General features: G+C 40.1%; 1 protein-coding gene across 17 annotated transcripts in view; it reads right to left on the bottom strand.

Annotated features, from left to right (window-relative positions):
• Nucleotides 1–22885, bottom strand: part of DNAH14 (dynein axonemal heavy chain 14) — a 334169-nt gene that overhangs the window by 82883 nt on the left and 228401 nt on the right. For all 17 annotated transcript variants that reach the window (XR_012032771.1, XM_072830144.1, XM_072830141.1 and 14 more), the window contains 11 exons: nt 22511–22695; nt 21431–21559; nt 20769–20906; nt 19362–19529; nt 18190–18360; nt 13130–13297; nt 12347–12439; nt 6692–6889; nt 4599–4760; nt 2446–2637; nt 1165–1346 (listed from right to left, as the gene is read on the bottom strand). Coding sequence is in view for 16 of the 17 variants with exons in the window: in XM_072830144.1 (XP_072686245.1) it covers nt 1165–1346; nt 2446–2637; nt 4599–4760; nt 6692–6889; nt 12347–12439; nt 13130–13297; nt 18190–18360; nt 19362–19529; nt 20769–20906; nt 21431–21559; nt 22511–22695 (1786 nt within the window). In the remaining variant the exon portion in view is untranslated. The remainder of the gene's footprint in view (nt 1–1164; nt 1347–2445; nt 2638–4598; nt 4761–6691; nt 6890–12346; nt 12440–13129; nt 13298–18189; nt 18361–19361; nt 19530–20768; nt 20907–21430; nt 21560–22510; nt 22696–22885) is intronic.

Below are 22885 nucleotides of genomic sequence, written 5' to 3'. Positions count from 1 at the left end.
GCTCCATCCACAGACTTCCAGAACCACCTAGAAGTCCCTAAATCCAGGACCTGAAGAGTCTTTACTTAAAACAACAGGACAAGATTCACCTTCTAAAGAATCTAAGAGGATTCCTTGTAGCCTCACTGTATTTACAGACTCCAGCAACTGCTCTAAATTTAGCTGAGTTGAATCTGCCATGTACTCCCTGCCCCCAACCTTGTTAACAACAACTTTACGAAATTAGCCCCTGCCCTCACATTAGCATCATGCCACTGCTGAGGCTGCTACTACTTCTTGCCTAAAAGTTAGGCCTACACTAATCTGCCATATGCAAACCAGTCTGACATCTCTAGCACAACTGGTGATGATAATCTGTCATTGTCCTGGGTTTCCTGCTGGACATCTGAGGAGAGTATGTATGACTGCCAATGCCTCTTGATGCGCCCAATCAGGAGCCTGGCTGTGGCCTACCCTCTAAGTTCTGGGGGGAGGGGGTGGTCAGAGTCACAGCCACTGTCATCCAGCATGGCCTGAGACACAGAACAGATTGGATTCAAGCCCCTATCAGTATGGCTAATTAGGGTGTCTCATGGGGTGGCCCCTGGAGGTCATGGAGTCTTGTCCGGACACCCTGTGCCTGTGGGCCTCCTGGAGCGAGAGCACAGGATGCTTGTGGGCAGAGGCTACCAGGTCATTTCCCACTCACTTCCCGATCTTCCCAGGAGGCTGTTAGTGGTCTCCTGGACTCTGATCAGGTACGAGATGTCCTACCTAGTATTTCGTTGCCCACCTTCCCCGGTGCAGTGGGGGCTCTGGAGCTGCATAGGCTCCTCAGCAATACTCTCTCACCATCAATGATGCTGTCACTGGGCTCCCTTTATTTTGCTGGTGTCCCTGGGATAAAGGCAAAGCCGGTGGCACCTGCGCTTGCTCTTGCTTTCAGGACATGATCAAGGGGAGGGCACACTGCCTTTTCCCAGGGGGCCTGTGCCAGCCAGGTCTCCACGGCCAGGCAGCTTGTGGATGCCTTATGTCTCTCAAGGGCTTGTGCAGTTTTTGTCCTTTTCCCCCACTGGAAAGGCAGATTCTGACTCATTCTTTTGTATTTGTGTCTCTTTTTACAAATAAAAGCACCAATTAAAAATATAGATATATATTTCTGATTTGGTCTCAAAGTCTTACCTCTTTGTTTGCATTCCCTTCTCCCGTGACCTCAAAATGTGAGCAAAGGTATCCATGAACTGCAAGTAGCTACTGGGAGTGATATAATAATGCCTTCCAGTTTTTTGGAAGTATTTTGTGTTCAAGTCTTTTATACTTCTGTGGATCTGGACACATGTTGGGGCAAGTTTTTCTTTTAAGTTCTACAAAATAATAATTTTTAAGAATTAAGAGACAACAATCTAAATAGACATAAAGAGAAAATTGAACATGGTGAATAACCTGAAGTTGTTTATCATTCTGATATGTGGCGAGGTTGAGGTTGAGAAGGCCCCCGGCAAATGGGACCGAGAATACAGACATGCTAGTGGCTTAGATGGTGTTGGGATGAAAGAGGCAACAACTGGACCGGTGACTGGTGACATGCTGGACTCATCCTACCAGGCTTTCCCCTCCGTTCTGCTCCAGCTGTCCAAGGACTCAGAGGCCATCGTCCGTGGCCTGGTTCATGGTGCCTTCCTTTCCTAAAGTGGGTTAGCAATTGCAAGAGACTCTACTTCTCTTCCTTGAGTGAAAGAAGGCTGCAAAAATGTAGGGGCTCAAAGGACATACAGGTATGTGGCTGGGAAAACTGAAGGAGAGAGTGCCCCTTACACAGTTTTGGAGAGAACTGTGTCTGAGACACACCCTGGCCCCAGCACCCGCCCTGCCCATTATGGCTAGCCAATCACCTAGTCACCTTGAGCCCAGCTGCACATTCTTCCCAGGTCCACCTGACTCACCCTCAGCCTTTGCTTTCCTTGGGTGCTTGCCAGGTAACGTCGCAAGTGCTGTACCAAGTTTCGGGCAGCTACTTTTATAGCTTCTTTTGTCGACACCCCATGGGTCTTTGGTTGGGCCATGCTAGGGAAGATTCTTACTTACTAAGGCTCATGAGTTCTGAACTAATTTTGCATGTGGTTTGTTGGAGACAGAGAGACTTATAAGGAATACGCAAAGGGTACAGCATCCATAGCACAGCATCTGGTGTGCCAAGTGGAGCTTGTTCCCTTTGGGGATTCTGCTGTCTGCCATGAGGCAGGAGAGTTCAGAAGCCCGGGCAGTAAGGAATCTGGGCATCTCTGACACAGATCAGGGGAAACTGATGAAGGGTCAAGGAAAACCCTTGACCTATGTCATAGTTTGCCTAGAGCTGCCTATTTTTGCCTACCTAGGATTCATTCAGAGATCTAATTCTGTCAGATGCTGTCAATAACTTGAAATCTTCCATTGTGTCAGATTTTTAAAAGAGAATGTATTTACCTCTCTGTTCTGTAAATCCACCTTTTCTCTTAAGAAAGAATTGGCTACAACAAGGAGAGCTTCATCTGGCCACTTCTCATACCAGTCAATTGTGCAGATGGTGATCATAGAAGGATATGCTCTACAATGTTGGCGGAAGTGCGGTCCTGTGGGACTCATGGTTATAAAAATATGAAGATTTTTATATATCCTCTGAAAATTAATAAAGATATAAGTTGTTAAAATGTAATCCTCTGCTTTGGAAAAAATATTTTATTAAAAATTCCATTTGAAAATTGTTTCACTTCTTTACTAGAATTGAGCAGGTGTGCCCCGAGCACCTTCCAAAGGAAACTACACATCCCCGGAGCTCAGGTGAGGAAAGTAGCCAGGTTCTGCTCTCTGGGACCTGGAACACCTCTTATATAAACCAGGTCTTAGGAGTGGGTGTGGTGCCCGAGTTCTGCTCAGTAGGGGATCCTACAGCAGACTGGGACAAGTCTAACTACTTCACTTTTGGCTCTGGATTGGTGTGCATCTAAGATGCCTAGAAACTCAATGTGGGAAGTGGTCAGATGAATGAAAGCTGAAAGACAGAGAAAAACAGACCAATGTCATGGGTGGGACATGAGGGAAGCATTAGTAAAATCCTGAAGGGTTAGAGCTCAGCAATATTAGAGCCTCAACCATCCCCAGGTACTTGGCAGGTGCTGCCTCCTGTGAATCTCCCTGCATCTTTCCCCCATATGACTGTGCTGTGGTGTGGCTGCTGTTCCTGGCTTCTTGAAGGACTGGCAGGGGTGCAGCTTCTTTCCTCATTCCCATACATCACTTTAAATGAAACCACATTACTGAGAGCAGTTTAGGTGAATCAATGTTCCTTTCAACTCAAACAGTTCAATTTGTACAAACTGATAAGATGATGTTTGAGTATCAAGCAACCTATTTTGCCAAAGAAGTATGGTAAAAGCTGAAAGAGGAGGAAAGCGTAAGATTCTCTTTCTTTCCTTTTGTCTTTAAAAAATGTATAAAAGTAAATTAAACTGCTCAATGCAGAATTTATACAACAGAGAAATGTTTAAGTTAAAAATGAAATTACCTCTCTTTGCCTAACCCATTCTTAAACTCCTACCTAAAGATGCTCAATGTTAACAGCTGAAAGTATGATGAATTCACTATTATTACTGTAAGATACTTCATGCCATTTTTGGAAGTATGATATAAAATAGACAAATAATGAAAACTGATTTCTAACTGGGATTTTTGGTTTATTTTTTATTTCTAGAGTGCACTGTTCTCCATACTCCAAGTTAGAAATTCTTTGTTCCTCCTTACCAATCAGTTCATACATATAAACCAGTTTAGTAACAAGGCACTAGAAGGCCACAAGTGATCAGGATAATTGCATTTAAAAATATGACCCAATCTAAGCATCCGTTCACATGACGATGTTGTCAGTAGTGGACTCCATTTCTGGAATTTTTAACATCTTCTTGTGCCGGATCACTAAACATCCACAGAGGATGAGGTGACCTAGTTCGATTTTCCAACGACTCCATCACAGATAGGAGCTGGCGCCAGACCTAAGCCAGCCTGCGGTGCTTCCCCTGTGGATTCCTGCTTTCAGCAATCACACCTCTCTCACCACTAGGTGGATGTTCAGTCATTGTGCCTTTAAGATGCAGAAAGCTTAGCTCGTTGGTCTGGATCTTGCCTCCCTTCAAACCAGCCCTTTACTGACCCACTGCTGAGGTCCTTTAGAATATCATCTGCTCTATCTGGATTATTTCCGTGTGTTCCCGTCACCCCCTGGCCAATTCCAGGCTATTCAAAGGGATACAAGAATTCCTGTTTCTTGTCTTTGCGGACTTGATGCCAACTGTGGGTAGGCAGGGAACTCAGTGTAAGAAGTAAACCCGGGGTCTTATTTCTCTTATCTTTGCCTCTTGTTATTACCATGTTCTTTAGCCACCGATAGCAGGCAGACCCAGACCCTTGCTGACCCTGGATGTCCTTAGGGTGTGATTTGTCTGTGTGCGGGGGTCCAGTCATTAGTTTTAACTTTAAAAACTCATTTAAAGAACTAAAAAACTTTATCCAACTTGAAAATCAGGTACAGAATTATAAATGTAGTCTACTTTTAATTTAATATAATAATTTGAAAAAACCAATACCTTTTGGAAGAATGCAAGTAAAGACTGCCTATTATCAATATAACCAGACTGTTCAACAAAAGATCTCATCCTTAGCACAATGGAATCCAGCTCCTCATTTTCAAACAGGTCAAGTACTTTCCTCATGTTGAGAACGTTGTTCAAATCTTCCAAAAACGCCTCCTTAGGTGAAACAAATGATGAATCAGGACTGAGTTAATTATTTACATATTCCACTTGAAACACACCAAATTGAAACCCAGGACAAAGAGCTGTGAAACTATCAGAGGGAATTTTTATTAATAAGTATGAGCATTTGGATTTTGAGAATAAGTCCAAGCTTTACTTTAAAAAAAGCATCCTTAGTATCATGACCTCCTTGGGATACTCTTCAGACCCTCCCGGGTTCCTAGTGTTTCAGCCCAGGTGGGGAAGGAAAGCTAGTGGGACAGTCTCCAGGAGGGGCTGACAGAGCTCACACGAAGCTGGCTGATCTTCTGTCTCATCCAAGACTGATGGAGGACTGACGAAGCTTCTTAAGCACACCAATTATTTCCTACTTGTCCAGGGTTCACTTACCTGCTCTGGGGTGCTGCTGTCTCAGCATCTGTTTTGTTCCACCAGGCAGCCTGTGGAGACCCTACTCTGACACCAGCCCCTCATGCAAGCAGCCCACAGAGTGACAAGCAAGTGCTAGCTCCTGGGAGGACTTCCCCAACAGTCTGTGGTCAGCAGCAGTCCCTGCTGCTCAGGGCCTGTGTACCTTAGATGCCCCTTAGATAGACCCTCATGGGGCAAACCGAAACCCTACTCTTTAGGCTTGAGTGGACCTGAGAACCCCAAGTCGCTCTGCTCACAGCCCCTGATGAAGGCATGTGCCCTGGGTCTTGCCTCTCTCTGCCCATACCCTGCCTTGACCTCTCCAGGCGGCCCCTCAAGGCATGCTGTGTTACTTCTTCGAGGACCTGTAGTAAACTTCTCTAGTTCACTTTCTTTTGTGGTCTCCTGTTGAACTGGGGATCACCATCCAGCACTCTGTAATCCTCTTTACAAATGTTAATTTAACATTGTCATAGCACCAGGTTTTGGATTCACATGGAAAACAATGATGTGAGCAGGAGAAACCTGGGAAGTGTGGGGAAGACCTTGAAGTCAAATGACCTTGAAGTCCTAAATGACATGGGAATAGATGATCACATCCATCTCAGCTTTGACCTTACAGTAGTTTTCTGAAAAATGATTTCTTAAACTAGAACGGTAGGCTCCTGGCAGGGGAGAAATGACATCTAGAATCTAGAGGTGTCTGGCAGAAACCTCAAGCTAATGAACAGACCAGGGTATTTAAATTTGGGAAAGGAAGGACACAGAATTAAAGAGGAAAGTCAGATACTATAGAGAACAGCAGATACAATACAACACTAGGACTTACTCTCAAAATAACAACATGCAAGAACACCACAAGCCTTGGGAGAGAGGCCCAGTATGCAGAGAAAAAACAAGATGAGAGTTGACACAACGCTTGTAACTCTATGAGCGTGGAACATAGATGATGAACAGTGTGCCTTGGAATGTTGCCACAAAGAAGTAAATACAATCAGAGATGGCAGGCCGAATTATGTTCAGGCTGTGGAAGGGCACAATTTATGCCATAAATCAGATTAAAAATGAAGCTGGGTGATTAGCAGTTTTTGCTTGTGAACAAAGCACATCCTGCAGGGAGACCTAAATTTGATGCTGACATTGGGGCAGCGGATAGAGGAAAAGGAGCCTCAAATCTGTGATGGCACGCTGCGGAGCACGCAAGGACATAGTGAATTCAGATGATGGTGTTGTTTTCAAAACACAGACGACAAAACTAGTGTAGCTACGTGGGCAAACTATAATTTGCCAATTAAAATGAAAACTATAAAGACAGAAAATACTTTTGTTGTAATGCTTATGTAAAACTGCAGCATGATGACAAATATATAAACTCTGGGCTGTGACTGGATAAGGACAAAATAACGTAAAAAACAGGGCAGGCTGGCAGGACTGTGTTTCATTTTCAAATATTAAATGGGGGGCACTACTTATGTAGCAAACGTTAGCAAATAAGATAGACAAAATGTACTTACCTGCTTTGGGTTTAAGTTAGCAACTATCAGAGCAGTGGGGTTCCCTTCTAATCCTGCTTGAATGAAGCCCCTTTTAAAGTCTTCTTTGAATTCTACGTAGGCAAAATTGTGGGATGTGGGCACTCGGTAGAGTTTGCATTCTGTTAAATAACAGGCCAGGGTGGCACAGGTCTCCTTCCCACAGCCGTCTATTCCAATCTGTGGAAGAACAATACAACATATGATTCCTATATACATCCTGGAATCTTTGCAGTGTATAAGCTGCCTATGTGTATGTGCTAGAAATTTACATGGCCAAAATGTTTATAAATTTTTTGGGAAATACATTAAATATAACTAAAGTATTCATCAAAGTTCTATAAGACTTTCACACACAGTCAATATTTTCACCTCTTCTCTATATTGTCTGTTGACATATGAGACAATTTCACTAGAAAGATAATACAATCTGGAAAAATAGCATTGGCAGGTTTATAAATCATCATTATATGATTGCCAATATTTGATTGGATATTCATTTATAAGAATTTAGATAGATCTTTTCCTATTTATTTTGAGCAATAAACATTTAAATGCTCTTTGGTAATCATGACCAAGTATTATCTTTTTTAGCAGCTTTTCTGAGGTGTAACTTACAGACTATACCACCTTTTACATGTACAATTCAGTGATTTTTAGTAAATTTACAGTTATGCAACCATCACCACAATCCAATCCTCAAACATTTCTATCACTGGAAATATCTCCAGGCTTGTAGTGAGTCTTCATTCCAACCCCAGGCCTGGGAACCCGCCTCCGTAGACTTCCTATAATGAATCATAAATAGCATCTGCCTCCTCACTTAGCATGATGGTTTTGTGGTTCCTTCATGTGGTAGTATCCTACTGGATGGGCTACACCATATTTTGTTTATTCACAATGGACCATTGTGGACAGATTTCCACATCTGTCTGGTTTTGTTATCAGATGATACTGGCCTCATGGGTAAAGTTGGGAGCTGTTCTCTCTATTTTCTGGAAGAGTCTGTAAAGGATTGATTTTGTTCTTCCTTAAATGTTTGATGGAATTCTCCAGTGAAGCTGTTTGGTCCTGGGCTTTCTCTAGGGGAAATTTTTAAATTCCCAATTCAATCTCTTTGTTTAGGTCTATTCAGATTACCTATTTCTTTAGCTCAGTCGTTTATGTCTTCCCAGCAAGTGTCCATTTCATCTAGGCTATCCAATGAGCCAGCACACAGTTGTTCATACTATTCTCTTACAATCCTTTATTTCTGTAATTTTGGTAGTTATGTCTTTTCTTTAATTCCTGATTTTGATAATTTTAATAATGAATTCATTCATTATTTCTTTCTCCCTTCCTTCCTTCCTTCCCTCTTTGGTTTGTCAATTTTGTTGATCTTTTCAAAGAACCTTTGGTTTCATTGATATTTTCTATTGCTTTTCTGTTCTCTACTTTCTTCTCATCTTTATTAGTTCCTTCTTTCTGCTTGCTTAGGGGTTTAGTTTTCTTTCCTCCTTGTAGTTTCCAAATGTGGGAGGTTAGGTTATTTGAGATTTTTCTTCTTTTTAAAAATATAGGCATTTATAGCTTATATACATTTTCCTCTAAGTGATGCTTTTGGGTATGTTGTGTTTTCATTCATCTCAAAATATTTTCTAATATCTCTTGTGATTTCTTCTTTCACTCATTGGTTATTTGGGGATATGTGTAAAAATTCCACATATTTGTGAATATTTCAAATTTCTTTGTTTTTTTTTTTTTTTTCAAATTTCTTTGTTATTGATTTCTGCTTTAATTCTTTTTTTTTTCTTTTTTTTAATTGATTTCTGCTTTAATTCTATTGTAGTCAGAACATACTTTGAATGACTTCAGTCCTTTTAAATTTACTGAGGCTTGTTTTATAGTCTGGTACCATGGTCTATGCTGCAGAATGTTCCATGTATGCTTCAGAAGCATGTGTATTTTGCTGTTGTTGGAAGCAGTCTTCTGTATATATCAATTAGGTTAAATTGTTTTTTGTTTTTTTTCTTTTTAGGTTAAATTGTTGTACAGTACTGTTGACATATTTATATCCTCAATGATTTTATATCTAGTTGCTCTACTAATGATTGAGAGTGGGGATATTGAAGACTCCAATTATTGCTGGTGAACTGCTTATTTCTCTCTCTTCAATTTTGTCTGTTTGGCTTCACATATTTTGGGGCTTAGTTGTTATGTGTGTGTGCCTGTAACTGTTATGTCTTCCTGATGATTGATGATTTTGTCATTATAACATCTTTCTTTTCCCTCAGAACACTTATTTTTTTTCCCTGAAAGTCTATTTTGTCTAATATTAGTATAATTATACCAATTGTCTTATGGGAATTGTTGGCATGAATTATCTTTTTCTATGTTTTCATTTTCAACCACTTTGTGTCATTGAATCTAAAATGCAACTCCTGTTGATAGCATATGATTAGATTTAAAAAAATTCTGTCCTACAATCTTTGCCTCTTTATTGGAACATTTAGTACATTTATATTTAATGTTATGATTGATGTGATTTGATTTACATCTACCATATTGCTTTTTTTAAATGTCTCATGTCTTTTTCTCCTTTGTTTCTCCTTCAGTACCTTCTTATTGGTGTTAATGCAACCTTTTCTAGAGTTCTATTTTAATTCCTTTGATGTTTTATATTATGTATTTCTTTGATATTTTCTCTAGGAATTACACTGGATATTTTATCAATTTACTCCAGATTAATACTGACTTAATTCCAGTAAAATATAGAAAGTTTGCTCCAATATAGCTCCATTTGTTCCTTCCTCTTTTGTAGTTATTTTACATACTAAATCTTTATGTTATAAAACTAACAATAGTTTCATAATTACTGTTTTATGTATCTATCCTTGAAAGCAGCTAAGAGAAAAATATGCTGATACTGTCTGTGGTAGGTAGAGTAATATCTTTGCCACCCTCACCCTCACCCCCAAATGTGTCATGTCATGATCCCTAGAGCATGTGAATATATTACCTTACATGGCAAAAGAGATTTTGCCAATGTGATTAAAATTAAGGACCTTGAAATGGGGAGATGATTTTGGATAATCTGGTTGAGCCCAGTCTAAACACATGAGTCCTTAAAATCCAGGAAACTTTCCTGGCTGTGGCCAGAGAGAGAAAGGGAGATGTGTAACAGTTGATGAAGCGTCAGAATGATAGCATGTTGCTGGCTTGGGAGATGGAAAAACTGGGTATTGAGCCAAGGAAGGAGGGCAGCCTCTAGAAACTTGTTTTCTTGCTCTGATGGTTCAGTAATAAAATCAAGCTGAACTGATATTTACTTTTACCAAGTCATGTATGATTTATCTTTTACTTCTTTACCTATTCAACTAATCTCATTTAAACTGGCCAATCTAGATCATGATTGTTTATTTTTTTAAAATCTGTTTTAAATGTTCTTCACTAAGTCATTATGCTCCCTCCAGCTGCTTCTCCCTGCTGAAGCCTCACAGGCTATGTCAGCTTCTGGTTATATTACTATTTTACATAAGTGAATCCCAGTGCTAGCTTGACCTGGGGCGAAGATCTATTAATGATGTTTAACTGGACAAAGTAGTCATGGGATCAGGGAGGAAACAGGGACTTGATATGCTTTACTTTGTATTTTTAATAAGGGCTCTGATAGGATGATAGGGTCATGAGAAAGCACTGTTAAGGAGGCAAGTTTCTAGTTGAGTGTTAGGTCTTTAAAAAATTGCTCTGATTGCATTCTCAGGAATTTTAGAATTGAGAACTTTTTGCAAACTCACTTGTTATTAAAAAAGAAAGTCACTTTACGGTAAAAGAAGCAAACTGAGAGTATGTGCCATTTGGGAGTTAAAAAATAATCTGTTAGGGGCACCTGGGTGGCTTAGTTGGTTAAGTGCCTGCCTTTGGATTGGGTCATGATCCCAGGGTCCTAGGACTGAGCCCCGAATTGGGCTCCCTGCTCAGTAGGGAGTCTGCTTCTCCCTGCCCCTCTTCCGCCTCATTCTCTCTCTCTCTCTAATAAATGAATAGAATCTTTAAAAAAATCTGTTAAAAACTGAAATAAGACAGACAAAATCACAGATCTTATGGAGCTTATGTTCTGAATGTGGAGACATAATAAGTAAATGAAATTGAAGTACATAAGATCAGATAATGCTAAGGTTTAGGAAGAAAAAGCAAGAATAAAGGGACAGAGACAGAGACTGAAGGGGGGGAAGAGGCTGCTCTCTTATTTTATTTATTTATTTTAAAAAGATTTTATTTATTTATTCATGAGAGACACACACACACGCACACACAGAGGCAGAGACATAGGCAGAGGGAGAAGCAGGCTCCATGCAGGGAGCCTGATCTGAGACTCTATCCTGGAACTCCAGGATCATGCCCTGGGCTGAAGGCAGTGCTAAACCGCTGAGTCACCCAGGGGTCCCCAGAGGCTGCTATTTTAGATAGGGAGGCAGAGAAGGCTGCAGGCTGAGGTGGTAGTGACTCAGGTAGGGTGATGGCAAACACGATGCATACAAGTGGGTAGACTTGAAAAATATTTTGGAAGTTGTATTGTCAAGATATATTGATGGTTGAGTGTGGGGTGTGACAGAAAAGTGTCAAGAATGAGGGGTTCCTCGGTTTCTGGCTTGAGCAGATCTATGTTGGTGCCATTTATGAGATGCAAACAGTTAGTAAAGGAATAGTTTTAGTGGAGGAAATACTTCATTTTGTATTTTTACCTTAATTCTATCTTTCAATTTTTAATTCCTTTTAATTAGTCTTATACACATATGTTTATTTTTTATTAGTATTATTTTTTCAAAGATTTTATTTTATTATTTATTCATGAGAGAAACAGAGAGAGAGAGAGAGAAGCGGAGACACAGGCAGAGGGAGAAGCAGGCTCCACGCAGGGAGCCCGACATGGGACTAGATCCCGGGACTCTAGGATCACACCCTGGGCTGAAGGCAGGCACCAAACTGCTGAGCCACCCAGGGATCCCCTATACATATCTGTTTAAATAGAGGTCTAGTAGTTCTGAATGCAAAACAAGTCCTTTTGGGAAAAAATGATGTGAATTAAATAACTAGTCATAAATAAAAGTATCAAAGTATTTATAATTTTTATTATACATCAATAATAGGCACAAACAATAGCTTAAATATTCATAAATAATATGATTCCTAGAATTGGCTGCATGTGTTGGATTTGACCTAGCCTTCTGTAAGCTTTCCTCTATTCAAGTTATTTGGGGATTTTGCAAGAATTTAACTCCACTTGTTTTTATGAGAAGTAGAACTTTGTGCAAAGACTCATGTTTCTAAATATTCCAGGAAATGTACTATTCTCAAAGTCAAGCTCCCCCTGAAGTGATGGTACATCAGTGCTGAGGATATGTTAAAGATGGTGCCAACTCTAGCACTTCTATTCATGTCAAATGCTCTCTAAAAACAAGCATTTCTATGTGCTGATAAATTTCTTATGCTGACTCTAGAGAGGAATATCACCTTGTTGTGGGGACTCAGTGGCTGCAAGCTTTCACAAATAGAAAGTCTGCATAAGTAAAACTTTTGTAAGCAAAGTAAATTTTATCAGATTTCCTTAATTGTTATTTTGAAACTTAAAATGACTGGAACAATTTAAATTCCTACCAGTAACATGTGACTCCCTGGTTGTCGAAGGACCCTCGAAGCTCTTGCGATGTGTTCTATTGCTTCCTTGAAGAACACCATGGAATGAAAAATCTAGCAGAGGAAATGGGACAGATAAACTGTTTAGAGGCAGAGAAAAGTCACTATAGTTTTACATACAAGGATCTGGAAGTGAGAGTGACAATTTTGGTAACCCAATAACCTAGACCCAGTAAACTGGTTTACATTTATGCAAAATAAATTTGCATAATGAGGACTGTTCTTTTGCCAGTATTCCAGTGAGCAAGACTGGGAGAGTGAGAGGCTCAATAGAAGAAAAGGAAGAGAGCAGCAGCACTGGGGCTGTTCTACTGCTCTGTCTTGGGGTAGAACTCTGGGGTGGGGGTGGGGGTGGGGAGAAGAGACCCCAGGAAATAGGGTTATGGCATCTGTGATTTTGTTGGTGCCCCCGTTCTGACACCTGCCTGCCCTGGACATGCTCTGGACATGCAGAGGGAGAAAGAGAACCCCCAGCAGACTCTCGGCTGAGTGTGGAACCTGAGGCAGGCCTCGGTCCCAGGACCCTGGGATCACCACCTGAGCTGAAATCGAGAGTTGGACGCTTAGCTAACTGAGCCACTTGGGTGCCCCTTTCTTTCTCTTACACACACACACACACACACACACACACACAGTCTTGAAAATATCTGTTGTGAAATAAATATACATATCCATGTGTATGTATACATATGTATACACACACATATACACACAGCACTCCTCAGATTTTACACATGTCTGTACCTCCAAAGATGCTGAACTTAACTTCATTTGGAATTCATTCAGTATACTGGCAAGTTTATTATAGTCATTAGTATTTTGATAGATCTTTTTCCTATGAGCCTTGTTTATATCCAAGAAATCCACAAATACAATTGAGTCATTCATCAGTTTTTCTTTGGTCCACTGGATCTATTGTAAAATAATCATTTAATAGTACCTGTTAATAGCAAAATTCTACTTGTTATCAAAACGAATGTAATAGATCTCTATAAGAGAAGCTCTTGGCACAACAGAGCTAGGCAAGTCTTGGGGCTCTTTACCTTTTGTCAGTGAAACCTATGCACTCTTTCTCAGAATGATATTTTAAAATGCATGTAGTCAAATACAAGGTTGCAAAGGAGACCAAATATATTGATATAGAGCTCTATCTAAGGACACTCTGAAGATCTATAGGCCCTAAATTAAGAGTCTCTGTTGTGGAAATAACATCTTGAAGTTTCACTAACAATTAAAAACAAGGACTCTTCCCTTAATTAATTGTTAAATACCATCATACATCTGGTAGCATGGGGGAGATCTCTGTGTTATGGGAACAATTCTGTGTTAAGACTGTGGTGATAATTATACAAATCCATACATGGGATAAAATTTCATAGAAAAAATGCAGCCCTCCACTCCTACAAATGAGTGATTTGAAAACTGGCAAATCTAAAAATCTGTATTCTAGTTAAAAACACCACCACCATAAATTGGCAAGCTTCCACACTTGCTTTCCTGGTCCACTTGGCCAGCTCTCATCTATCCCTCATACAAAGAGATCTGACCATTATTTCCCATTCCTCTAAAACTTGGTAGAAAAAAATGACTTGTTTGGTTCCATCCCTAGGCCACTCATGCAGACAGGTCTGTCACAGCACTTCCAGAAATGTGCTGCACCTGTATTGTAAGCCCACGCCTTCTATGTAGGTCTTAGCACCCTCTCACTTGTATCTGGTACTGGAAATTCCTAGCAGGCACTCAGGAGATAAGGTTGGGGGGCAGAATAACATGATGATTAAAGGGGTATCTAGAGTCAGCTATCCTGGGTTTGGATGAATCCGCCACTTGACTAGCTATGTAACCTGGGGCAAGTTCTTAATCCCCTTCTGCCTCAGTTTCTTCATCTGTAAAGTGAGGATAACAACAGCACCAACATCACAAAGGCATTATAGAGATTAAAATGAGTAATGACATATAAAGCTCTGAAAACAAAAAACAAAAAAAAAAAAATAAAGCTCTGAAAACAGTGCCTGGCACAGTGTAAGTACAACTACTGTTTTTATTATCGCATTGTATTTTTTAAAAATTAAAATAAGCTTGCCAACCAACTGATTAAACATTGTCATATAAACCTAAATTCTCAGAGGACTACTTTATATCCTTATATCCTTAAGGAAGATTTGTCAATATGTCTTTAATTTGGGGATATTGTAGTTATTTTTGCTGTCCATCCACAGGGCAAGCTTTGTGTCCCTGAAGCATTTGCGTGCCCATGTCTTACTGCCTCTACATCTATTGTTTGGTCTAGCCAAGTCTTAAACCTGAATTTCAGTTGGCCTTTATAGGATAGAGTTTACAAACTTCATGGGCAGGAATGAGCTCTCTCTACTAAAATACAGAGATTCTAGTTTTGTTTTGTTTTGTTTTTTTTTTAGCAAAGTTTCTCCCGCCCTCCCTTCTCCCTTCATCCCAGATATCTTTATCAAGCACCAAATGAAAGTAAGAAAGGATGCTAAATTCTGGTGATTTAAGTAAAAATAAAAATCAACAAAGAGAGCCCAGACATCCATTAACAGATGAATGGATAAAGAAGATGTGATATACATATATATACATATATATGTATATATATGTATATATGTATATGTATATACACATATGTGTAGATATATATATATACACACACACACACACACTACGGATACTCAGCCACCAGAAAGGATTAAATTTTGCCATTTGCAATGACATGGATGGAACTAGAGGGTATTATGCTGAGCGAAATAAGTCAATCAGAGAAAGACAATTGTCATATGATCTCACTCATGTGGAATTTAAGAAACAAAACAGAGGATCATAGGGGAAGAGAGGAAAAAATATAACAAGATGAAATCAGAGAAGGAGACAAACCATTAGAGACTCTTAATCACAAGAAACAAACTGAGGATTGCAGGAGGGGAGGGGTGTGGAGGGATAGGGTAACTGGGTAATGGGCATGAAGGAGGGCATGTGATGGGATGAGCACTGGGTATTATATGCAACTGATGAATCACTAATCCCTACCTCTGAAACCAATAATACATTATATGTTAATTAATGTTTTAAATAAAATTAAAAAACTATACTGGAATTAAAATAAAAAACTTAATAAAAAATAAATCAATGACTTTGTTCTTATGGAACCCATAGGTTAGAGAGAGGGAGAAGTAATTACATTATAATAAGTTCTATGATAGGAATACAAAGAAGGGGCACTCAAATTGGAAAGAGTGCAGTGTTGGCCGGAAAAATCCACCCCAAGAGGAAGCATGAGCTGAATTTTGAAGGATGGCCAGAGGGTAGTGGGGGTAGGGACCCCAGAGGTGTACAGGCAGAGGTAGGTGATGCTGTGCTAGGATGTGGGGGTAAGGTGCTGAGGTTTCCAGTGCAGATGTACGCTTGGAGGGTACCGCTGATCACAGGGGTGGGAGCCATCAGGATAGGGCATCCAGGCAGCGCAGAGAGCACAGGGGGCAAAGACTGGGAATGGTTCTGCAAGTGGTTTTGCATGTTGAGCATGAAGCACCCCAAGCAACATGAGCTAGACTTAGCAGACAAACCAAGGTCTCACTTTAGGGTTCAGATTCTTTCTGCCAAACCACTGCTCTATGATAGCTTATATCTATCAAGCATTTACTATGTGTCAGAAACTGTCTAATCATCTGACACAAATTGTGCCATAGATTCTCAGCACAGCCTACGAGGTGGGTCCAGCTGCTACCCTAACCTCAGTGACAGGGACCTGAGACACAGGGGGTCACCTGCCAGAGCTCCACAGCTGGGCATGGGAGGGGCTGGGCCTTGCAGGTAGGCAGAGCCCATGTGGTACCCTCTATGTTCAACTGTTTTCTCAGGGAAGAAAGTGGAAACAATACATGGGTAGGCTGGGGAGTGTGGTCTCTGAGCGAAGGAATGCAGGGATGAGAGGAGGCCGAAGCATCACAGAAGGGTAGCCCCAAGGAGGGCAAGGAAGGAGGAGTGACACCAGGCCAAGTCTGAGAGACCCCACCCATGAGTGCTGGATGTGCAGGTGGGAGAAGAGTCATCCCTGTGAGCCTAACAGAAAGATTGGAGGGGAGGGGGCTGTGTGCTAACATGAATCATCACATCAAGGATCTGGGCTGAAGAGCAGAGAACTTGGATTGTATGGGAGTGTCTAGAAAATATTTCGTAAAAACTTTCTGCATTTGTGACTTGTCTTAAAGAGACCTATGTACATGTACATGAGTACACACATACACACAAATGCAGATGTGCATGTGTGTGTGTATACATTGTACTCTGAGTTTATGTGCTTGCACATATCTCTAGGTATAAGATTCATATCCAAAAGTCTTTTTTATTTTTTTACTGTTGTGAATTCATGATATGTCCTGGGCTCCTATGAACAGGGTGAGAGAAAGCAGCACCACCAAAGAAGACGGAAAAGGAAGGAGGAGTCATGTTGGAAGGAATTCCCAAGGACCTCCCTAATGCTCTTGAGAGGAGCCTGCAAGGAGGCTTTGTGAAGGTGCTGAGCTTGCCCCTGTGCTTCCTGTTAACCCTGGTGGTGTGGCTTAGCCTCCTGAAGTGCTGAGCTTCCTTCCAGACCTGGAGTCCACCGGCACCATGGACACCACAGTTCAAAAGGCTGGAGGTACTGAGAGTGTGCACTTCTTCCAGCCCTGGAGAAACGGGAGCAGTTTCAGAGCTTGCAAAGGACAAATGCACCAGCGAAGGCACCAAGACCTTATCATTTCCATCATATCAAGTCTGTACTTATTTAGACATTATCAAGTTGGAAATGGGATTGCTAATAATATTAATGTTATAAATACAATAGAAACAGCTGAGGACTTTTAGAAAACAACTTTTTTAATAATAAATTTATTTTTTATTGGTGTTCAATTTGCCAACATACAGAATAACACCCAGTGCTCATCCTGTCAAGTGCCCCCCTCAGTGCCCGCCACCCAGTCACCCCCACTCCCCACCCTCCTCCTCTTCCACCACCCCTAGTTCGTTTCCCAGAGTTAGGAGTCTTTATGTTCTGTCTCCCTTTCTGATATTTCCTACCCATTTCTTCTCCCTTCCCCTCTATTCCCTTTCACCATTATTTATATTCCCCAAATGAATGAGACCATATAATGTTTGTCCTTCTCCGATTGACTTATTTCACTCAGCATAATACCCTCCAGTTCCATCCACGTTGAAGCAAATGGTGGGTATTTGTCATTTCTTTTTTTTTTTTTTTGTATTTGTCATTTCTAATGGCTGAGTAATATTCCATTGTATACATAAACCACATCTGCTTTATCCATTCATCTTTCGATGGACACCGAGGCTCCTTCCACAGTTTGGCTATTGTGGACATTGCTGCTAGAAACATCGGGGTGCAGGTGTCCCAGCGTTTCATTGCATCTGTACCTTTGGGGTAAATCCCCAACAGTGCAATTTCTGGGTTGTAGGGCAGGTCTATTTTAAACTCTTTGAGGAACCTCCACACGGTTTTCCAGAGTGGCTGCACCATTTCACATTCCCACCAACAGTGTAAGAGGGAGAAAACAACCCTTTTGCCTAAGATACCATTTAAAATAATTCTTAAGGAATCCCTGGGTGGTGCAGTGGTTTAGCGCCTGCCTTTGGCCCAGGGCGCGATCCTGGAGTCCTGGGATCGAGTCCCACGTCGGGCTCCCAGTGCATGGAGCCTGCTTCTCCCTCTGCCTGTGTCTTGCCTCTCTCTCTTCTCTGTGTGTGACTATCATAAATAAATTAAAAATAAAATAATTCTTAAAATTTAAGTTTACCTGAAAATAATTCTCAAGTTCCTTTGAAAGAAATTGATAGAAAAGCCGTTTTTCTGTATATTCCATTAGGCGATCGTGAAACACTCGTGTGGCTTCATGAACGAAGAATAGAGCCAACATCTCTTTGGAGGTAATAACAGTTTTGTCAGCTTGCAGCAATCCTAGAAGAAGCTATTAAGGATTTAAATGTAAGACTTTTTTTTTTCCTTTTTTTTTTTTTTTTAACATTAGCAGGTACTATGTGAAGTAGAGGCTCAATTTTTACATGTTTGTGATTCCATAAAAATAGAAGTGATTATCTGAGGTAAAACATGTCCATTTCTCCAAGTCATAAACTGGAGTTTTGATGAGATGGGCAGTTTACTGTTGTGAATTCATGATATGTCCTGGGCTCCTATGAACAGGGTGAGAGAATATATTTTTCCCCAATATAGCAGGGAAAACAGGCATGGCATCCCCCCTGGAGTAGAGGGTTTGAGGACCCCTCCCAGGGCTCGCCTCGCTAGCATGGGAAGCCAGGAGTCCTGACTATGGTGCTGACCTGGAGGCAGGCGTGCTGATGCTTACAGAGACACTCCTCACTGCACACATGTTCTAAGATTCTGAATCTTGATGAAAAGAACGTGTAACCCATTTCAAACATTATATGCACTATTTTGAACCACAGTCCCATGGCAAGGAGAGGAAGATCAAATTCAAAAATTGTTTTTCTTAATATTTTAATTCTAAAAATTATTTGATCAAAGCTAATGACTAAGTCAGCACTGTTAGCAACGTTTCCTATGGTAGAAAGCAAGGCTTGTGGGAAATGTAGGCATATCCATGAAATGCATACATGCTTTCATTTTCTGAGAGCTGCAATAGTATTTTAGCAAAACCAAAATCTTTCGAATACCCTTGCCACTGCTTTCCCTGCTGAGAATCTCAGCTAATATTCTAACAGTCTTAGTGGCTTCATCACTGAATTCTCTGCAAGGAATTATTTTAATGATTCTTTTCAAATGGTTCATGGGATAAGGTGCTAATAAATAGCAAAACTAATCAATGTGGATTTCCTTTCCCTCCTTCTAACAATTGGATGCTGACAGTGGAGAAATGGAGAGAGTCAATTCCGTAAAATTACATTCCCTCAACTTATAATTTAAAGATAGAGAATGAATTCTAAAACACACCTTAAACATATCTCGAAGATTAAACATGTAGTGGCATTTTGCTGGAGTTGGCAACATATTCTGACATATTTGGTAGTATACAGCGAGAGAACAAGATATTATTTGATCCTTACTTTTCTGAACATCAGATGTGAAGTTACTGAGGGAGAAATATATTCCCAAATGAACCTTTAAAGAGAAATTTTATAGTTAGCCCAAAAGTTTAAGCATGGTTTCTTCCTAAATAATCCCTTCTAAAAAGGAAGTTGTGTACTATCAGGGAGGATTAACGGCATTTAAAATGCTAGTAATTAGAATCCACTTTCAACTGACAACAGACTAATAATACAAAGACACTGCGAGTGTCGCAAGCTGGGGAAAATTCCAATTGGTCCGAGTTTGATGAATGATCTAGAGGTATGTGTTGCATGTCCTCTAGGGACAATTTATGTCCCGCCTGTGTGTATACCAGGTGTGCTGGCAATCTTTCTACCTCCTTGCTCCTGAAGGGAGGTTACCAGATGAAAGATAAAGTGACAGAACTGGTTTCTCATTTTTGGTTGGTTTATGTACATGTACGTTCTCCTATGTTAGGATTTTTTTTAAGGTATAAGTTGTTGATCATGTGCAGAATTACCAAGTGCTTTTTGAAAAATAGATTTAAAAGATCAATCTTTAAATATTACATTATAAAGAAGAAAAACACATGGTTAGTTTTGAAGAAATTGGTAATCTTGCATAAGTTTTCTTTCTTCTTTCTTTCTCTCTCTTTTCTTTTCTTTTCTTTCTTTTCTTTTCTTTTTCTTTTTTCTTTTTTCTTTCCTTTTCTTTCCCTCCCTCCCTCCCTCCCTCCCTTCCTTCCTTCCTTCCTTCCTTCCTTCCTTCCTTCCTTCCTTCCTTCCTTTTTTTAGTAGGCCCCAGTGTAGGGCTTGAACTCACAACCTTGAAATCAAGACCTGAGCTGAGATCAAGAGTCAGATGCTTAACCTACTGAACTACCCAGGTGCCCTTCAAATTTATTTTTCTAATAAAACTAGATTTCAAGTTGAGCCATTTTTCTAATAAGATATTTCAGATTCCTTTTCTCATTTTGTGTTCTATAAAGAAACACAAAGAACAAACCAATATAGCAAAAACCCAGGTGTGCTTGTTAATGATACAGATTCCTGAGCTCCACCCCAGATACGCTGGATCAGAATCTCTGAGAATGAAGTCTTAGGACCTACATTTTAAACATGCATTAAATGTGCACCACATGTATTTCTAATGCACACTGACTTAAGTTTCTGCTATTTAGAGATAAATTACCACTGGAAGCCAGAAAATGTAGAGGGAATAAAACTCATCCCTTACAGGAATTTTCTTTCAATTTCGGTGGTTTAAGTTCTCATGTCTTCTCCTATACCATGGAATTAAAACTCATTTTACCTGAAAAATCGCATGCAGGGAGCCCTGTGAAGGATGAGGCAGCACCAGGATGGAGAAGTGCTTGAGGAGACGTGGGCTGATGTGCCTCCTGACTGCTGCAGGGACACAGGCCGCCACTAGGGAAAGATCTTGAATGTTCTGCTTGAAGAGTGAAAAGGATAAGTACATGCATCTGTAGAAAGTGAAATATCACCCACTTCCCAGCCCCCGGTGCACAAAATATTTAAATGTTTAGATGAAAAGATGATTTACTGCAAAAAACAAAAACTGTGATGGTAATAGAAACTGGTCTTCTTAGACGTAACCGAAATCCTCAAAAGCAATTTTAAGACCTGTTACTCCTAGGAGGCTTTCTAAATGTCATCAAATAATAGCCTGTCTTTTAAAAAGCAATTACTGGAAACGAAGCAACATGTTGAGGCGCATGAAGGACTCTGGTGATGAGGGAGGGCGCAGAAGAATGGGCATGAGTTTCTGGGACAGCCAGGATTTCTATGCACCCACAAACACACATAAAGACGCCATCAGCATGGTTAGTTTCCAATTTGTTCTGCATGTTCATCTGACTAGAGTTTCTAAGTTTCTCAATTCACTCAATGCCGTTATGAATGTTTGTTAAGTAACAACAGTTAATGTGAACAAAATCTTAGGATATACGGTACCTTCCAAGCATTCTTCTCAGTATCATAAAGCCCTCCCATATCTAGTAACTGCCTGATTAATTCCAGGGGTGGCTGTGTTCCATATGTATCTGATTCTGGCACATTCAGATCATCGATGAATACTACAATCTTAAGACAAAGGATTTTAAAACATATCTCTTAGAATTGTCTTTCTTTCAGTTGCACATATTAATTATACTACGGTGTAAGAACAAAGTTATATGTAATGACATGCCTGCTTTTCTCTTAAAAAGTAGCAGACCAAATTCTATTTTGAAGATATGATTTTAGAAAACAGTAAGTTTTCAAAACAGCAGGACATACTCAACAAGGCTATTCTCTTGGTACCTTTCCCTGAGGCCATGGATCTAGTTTTTCTTCCTCTTATTTGCATGTTAAAAATAAAACAGCCCCAAATGGGGGTCATTTATGCTAAGCGCCAGACCACCAAACCCAAACCTCTTGACAGTTCCGCTCTCCCAGAAATGGAATCTAAAACCAGGAACTCAGCCCTAGTGAGGTCCTCTGCCTGATAGACACTGCCAACTCCCTAAAGGAAGTGACATTGCCACAAACAATATGCTTTTTGCCAGTGTAACTTCCTTGCTCCCACACTACTGTGCCTGTGAAAGTCTTTCATTTTGTTCAGCTCCTGGAAGCTCCTTTCTGCTAGTTGGATGCCTAGCAGATTCACAAATAATTGAATAAAGCCAACTAATCTTTAAAATTTATTCAGTTGAATTTTGGTTTTTTAGCATCTCAAGTCATGATCATGGGAAGAAAACATGGTTAAACACTCAGTTACAAAACCATTGGCATCTAATGCATTTTCCTGTCTTATCTGATCTTGTTTATTAGGTTCCAGGAGCTTCTTCTGGCTTTAGTAATTCTGAATCAGTATAATTGATCAGTATTACATGGATGTGAAAACCAAAGCTTCCATTTACAAAGTGCATTTTCTAGCAATGTGCAGGTGTGTATATGGAGACACAGTTTTTTCTATTACTATGAATTAAAATAAGTCACATTATGGCTTGAGTAGCAGAAGCATATTAGTCAAAGTAGTGGGGGGTGTATTACCCTGCTGCTCTTTGGTGCTCCAAGAGTGTCTTTGGTTCTTCGTACTAACTTCTTGAGAATCATCTCCTTGGCTTGGGCAGCTGTGATACTGATGCTAAAATTTATTGTTGAGACTATAATTCCTTTATTATCATTTTTAAATGAACTTTCATCAATTCTGACTTCTGGCTTTTTAATAGGCTTATCTGTTATACCAAATATGGAAAGAAACACAAATTCAGAGTACTTTAAGAATATTTGTGATTTATTTTAAGGTGTTAGGAAATATGAAGATTATATAGTTTTACTATATTGTTTTCATTTTCATGAAATCACTCTGCAGACAATTCAGAGAGAGAAGGAATACCAACTCTGAAATATTTCCATCAATTTCCT

The sequence above is a fragment of the Canis lupus genome, chromosome 6 (assembly GCF_048164855.1).
Source record: "Canis lupus baileyi chromosome 6, mCanLup2.hap1, whole genome shotgun sequence".
Taxonomy (NCBI): Eukaryota; Metazoa; Chordata; class Mammalia; order Carnivora; family Canidae; genus Canis; species Canis lupus.
Note: the sequence above shows the minus strand (reverse complement) of the source record. Positions and strands in the feature narration are given on the sequence as shown.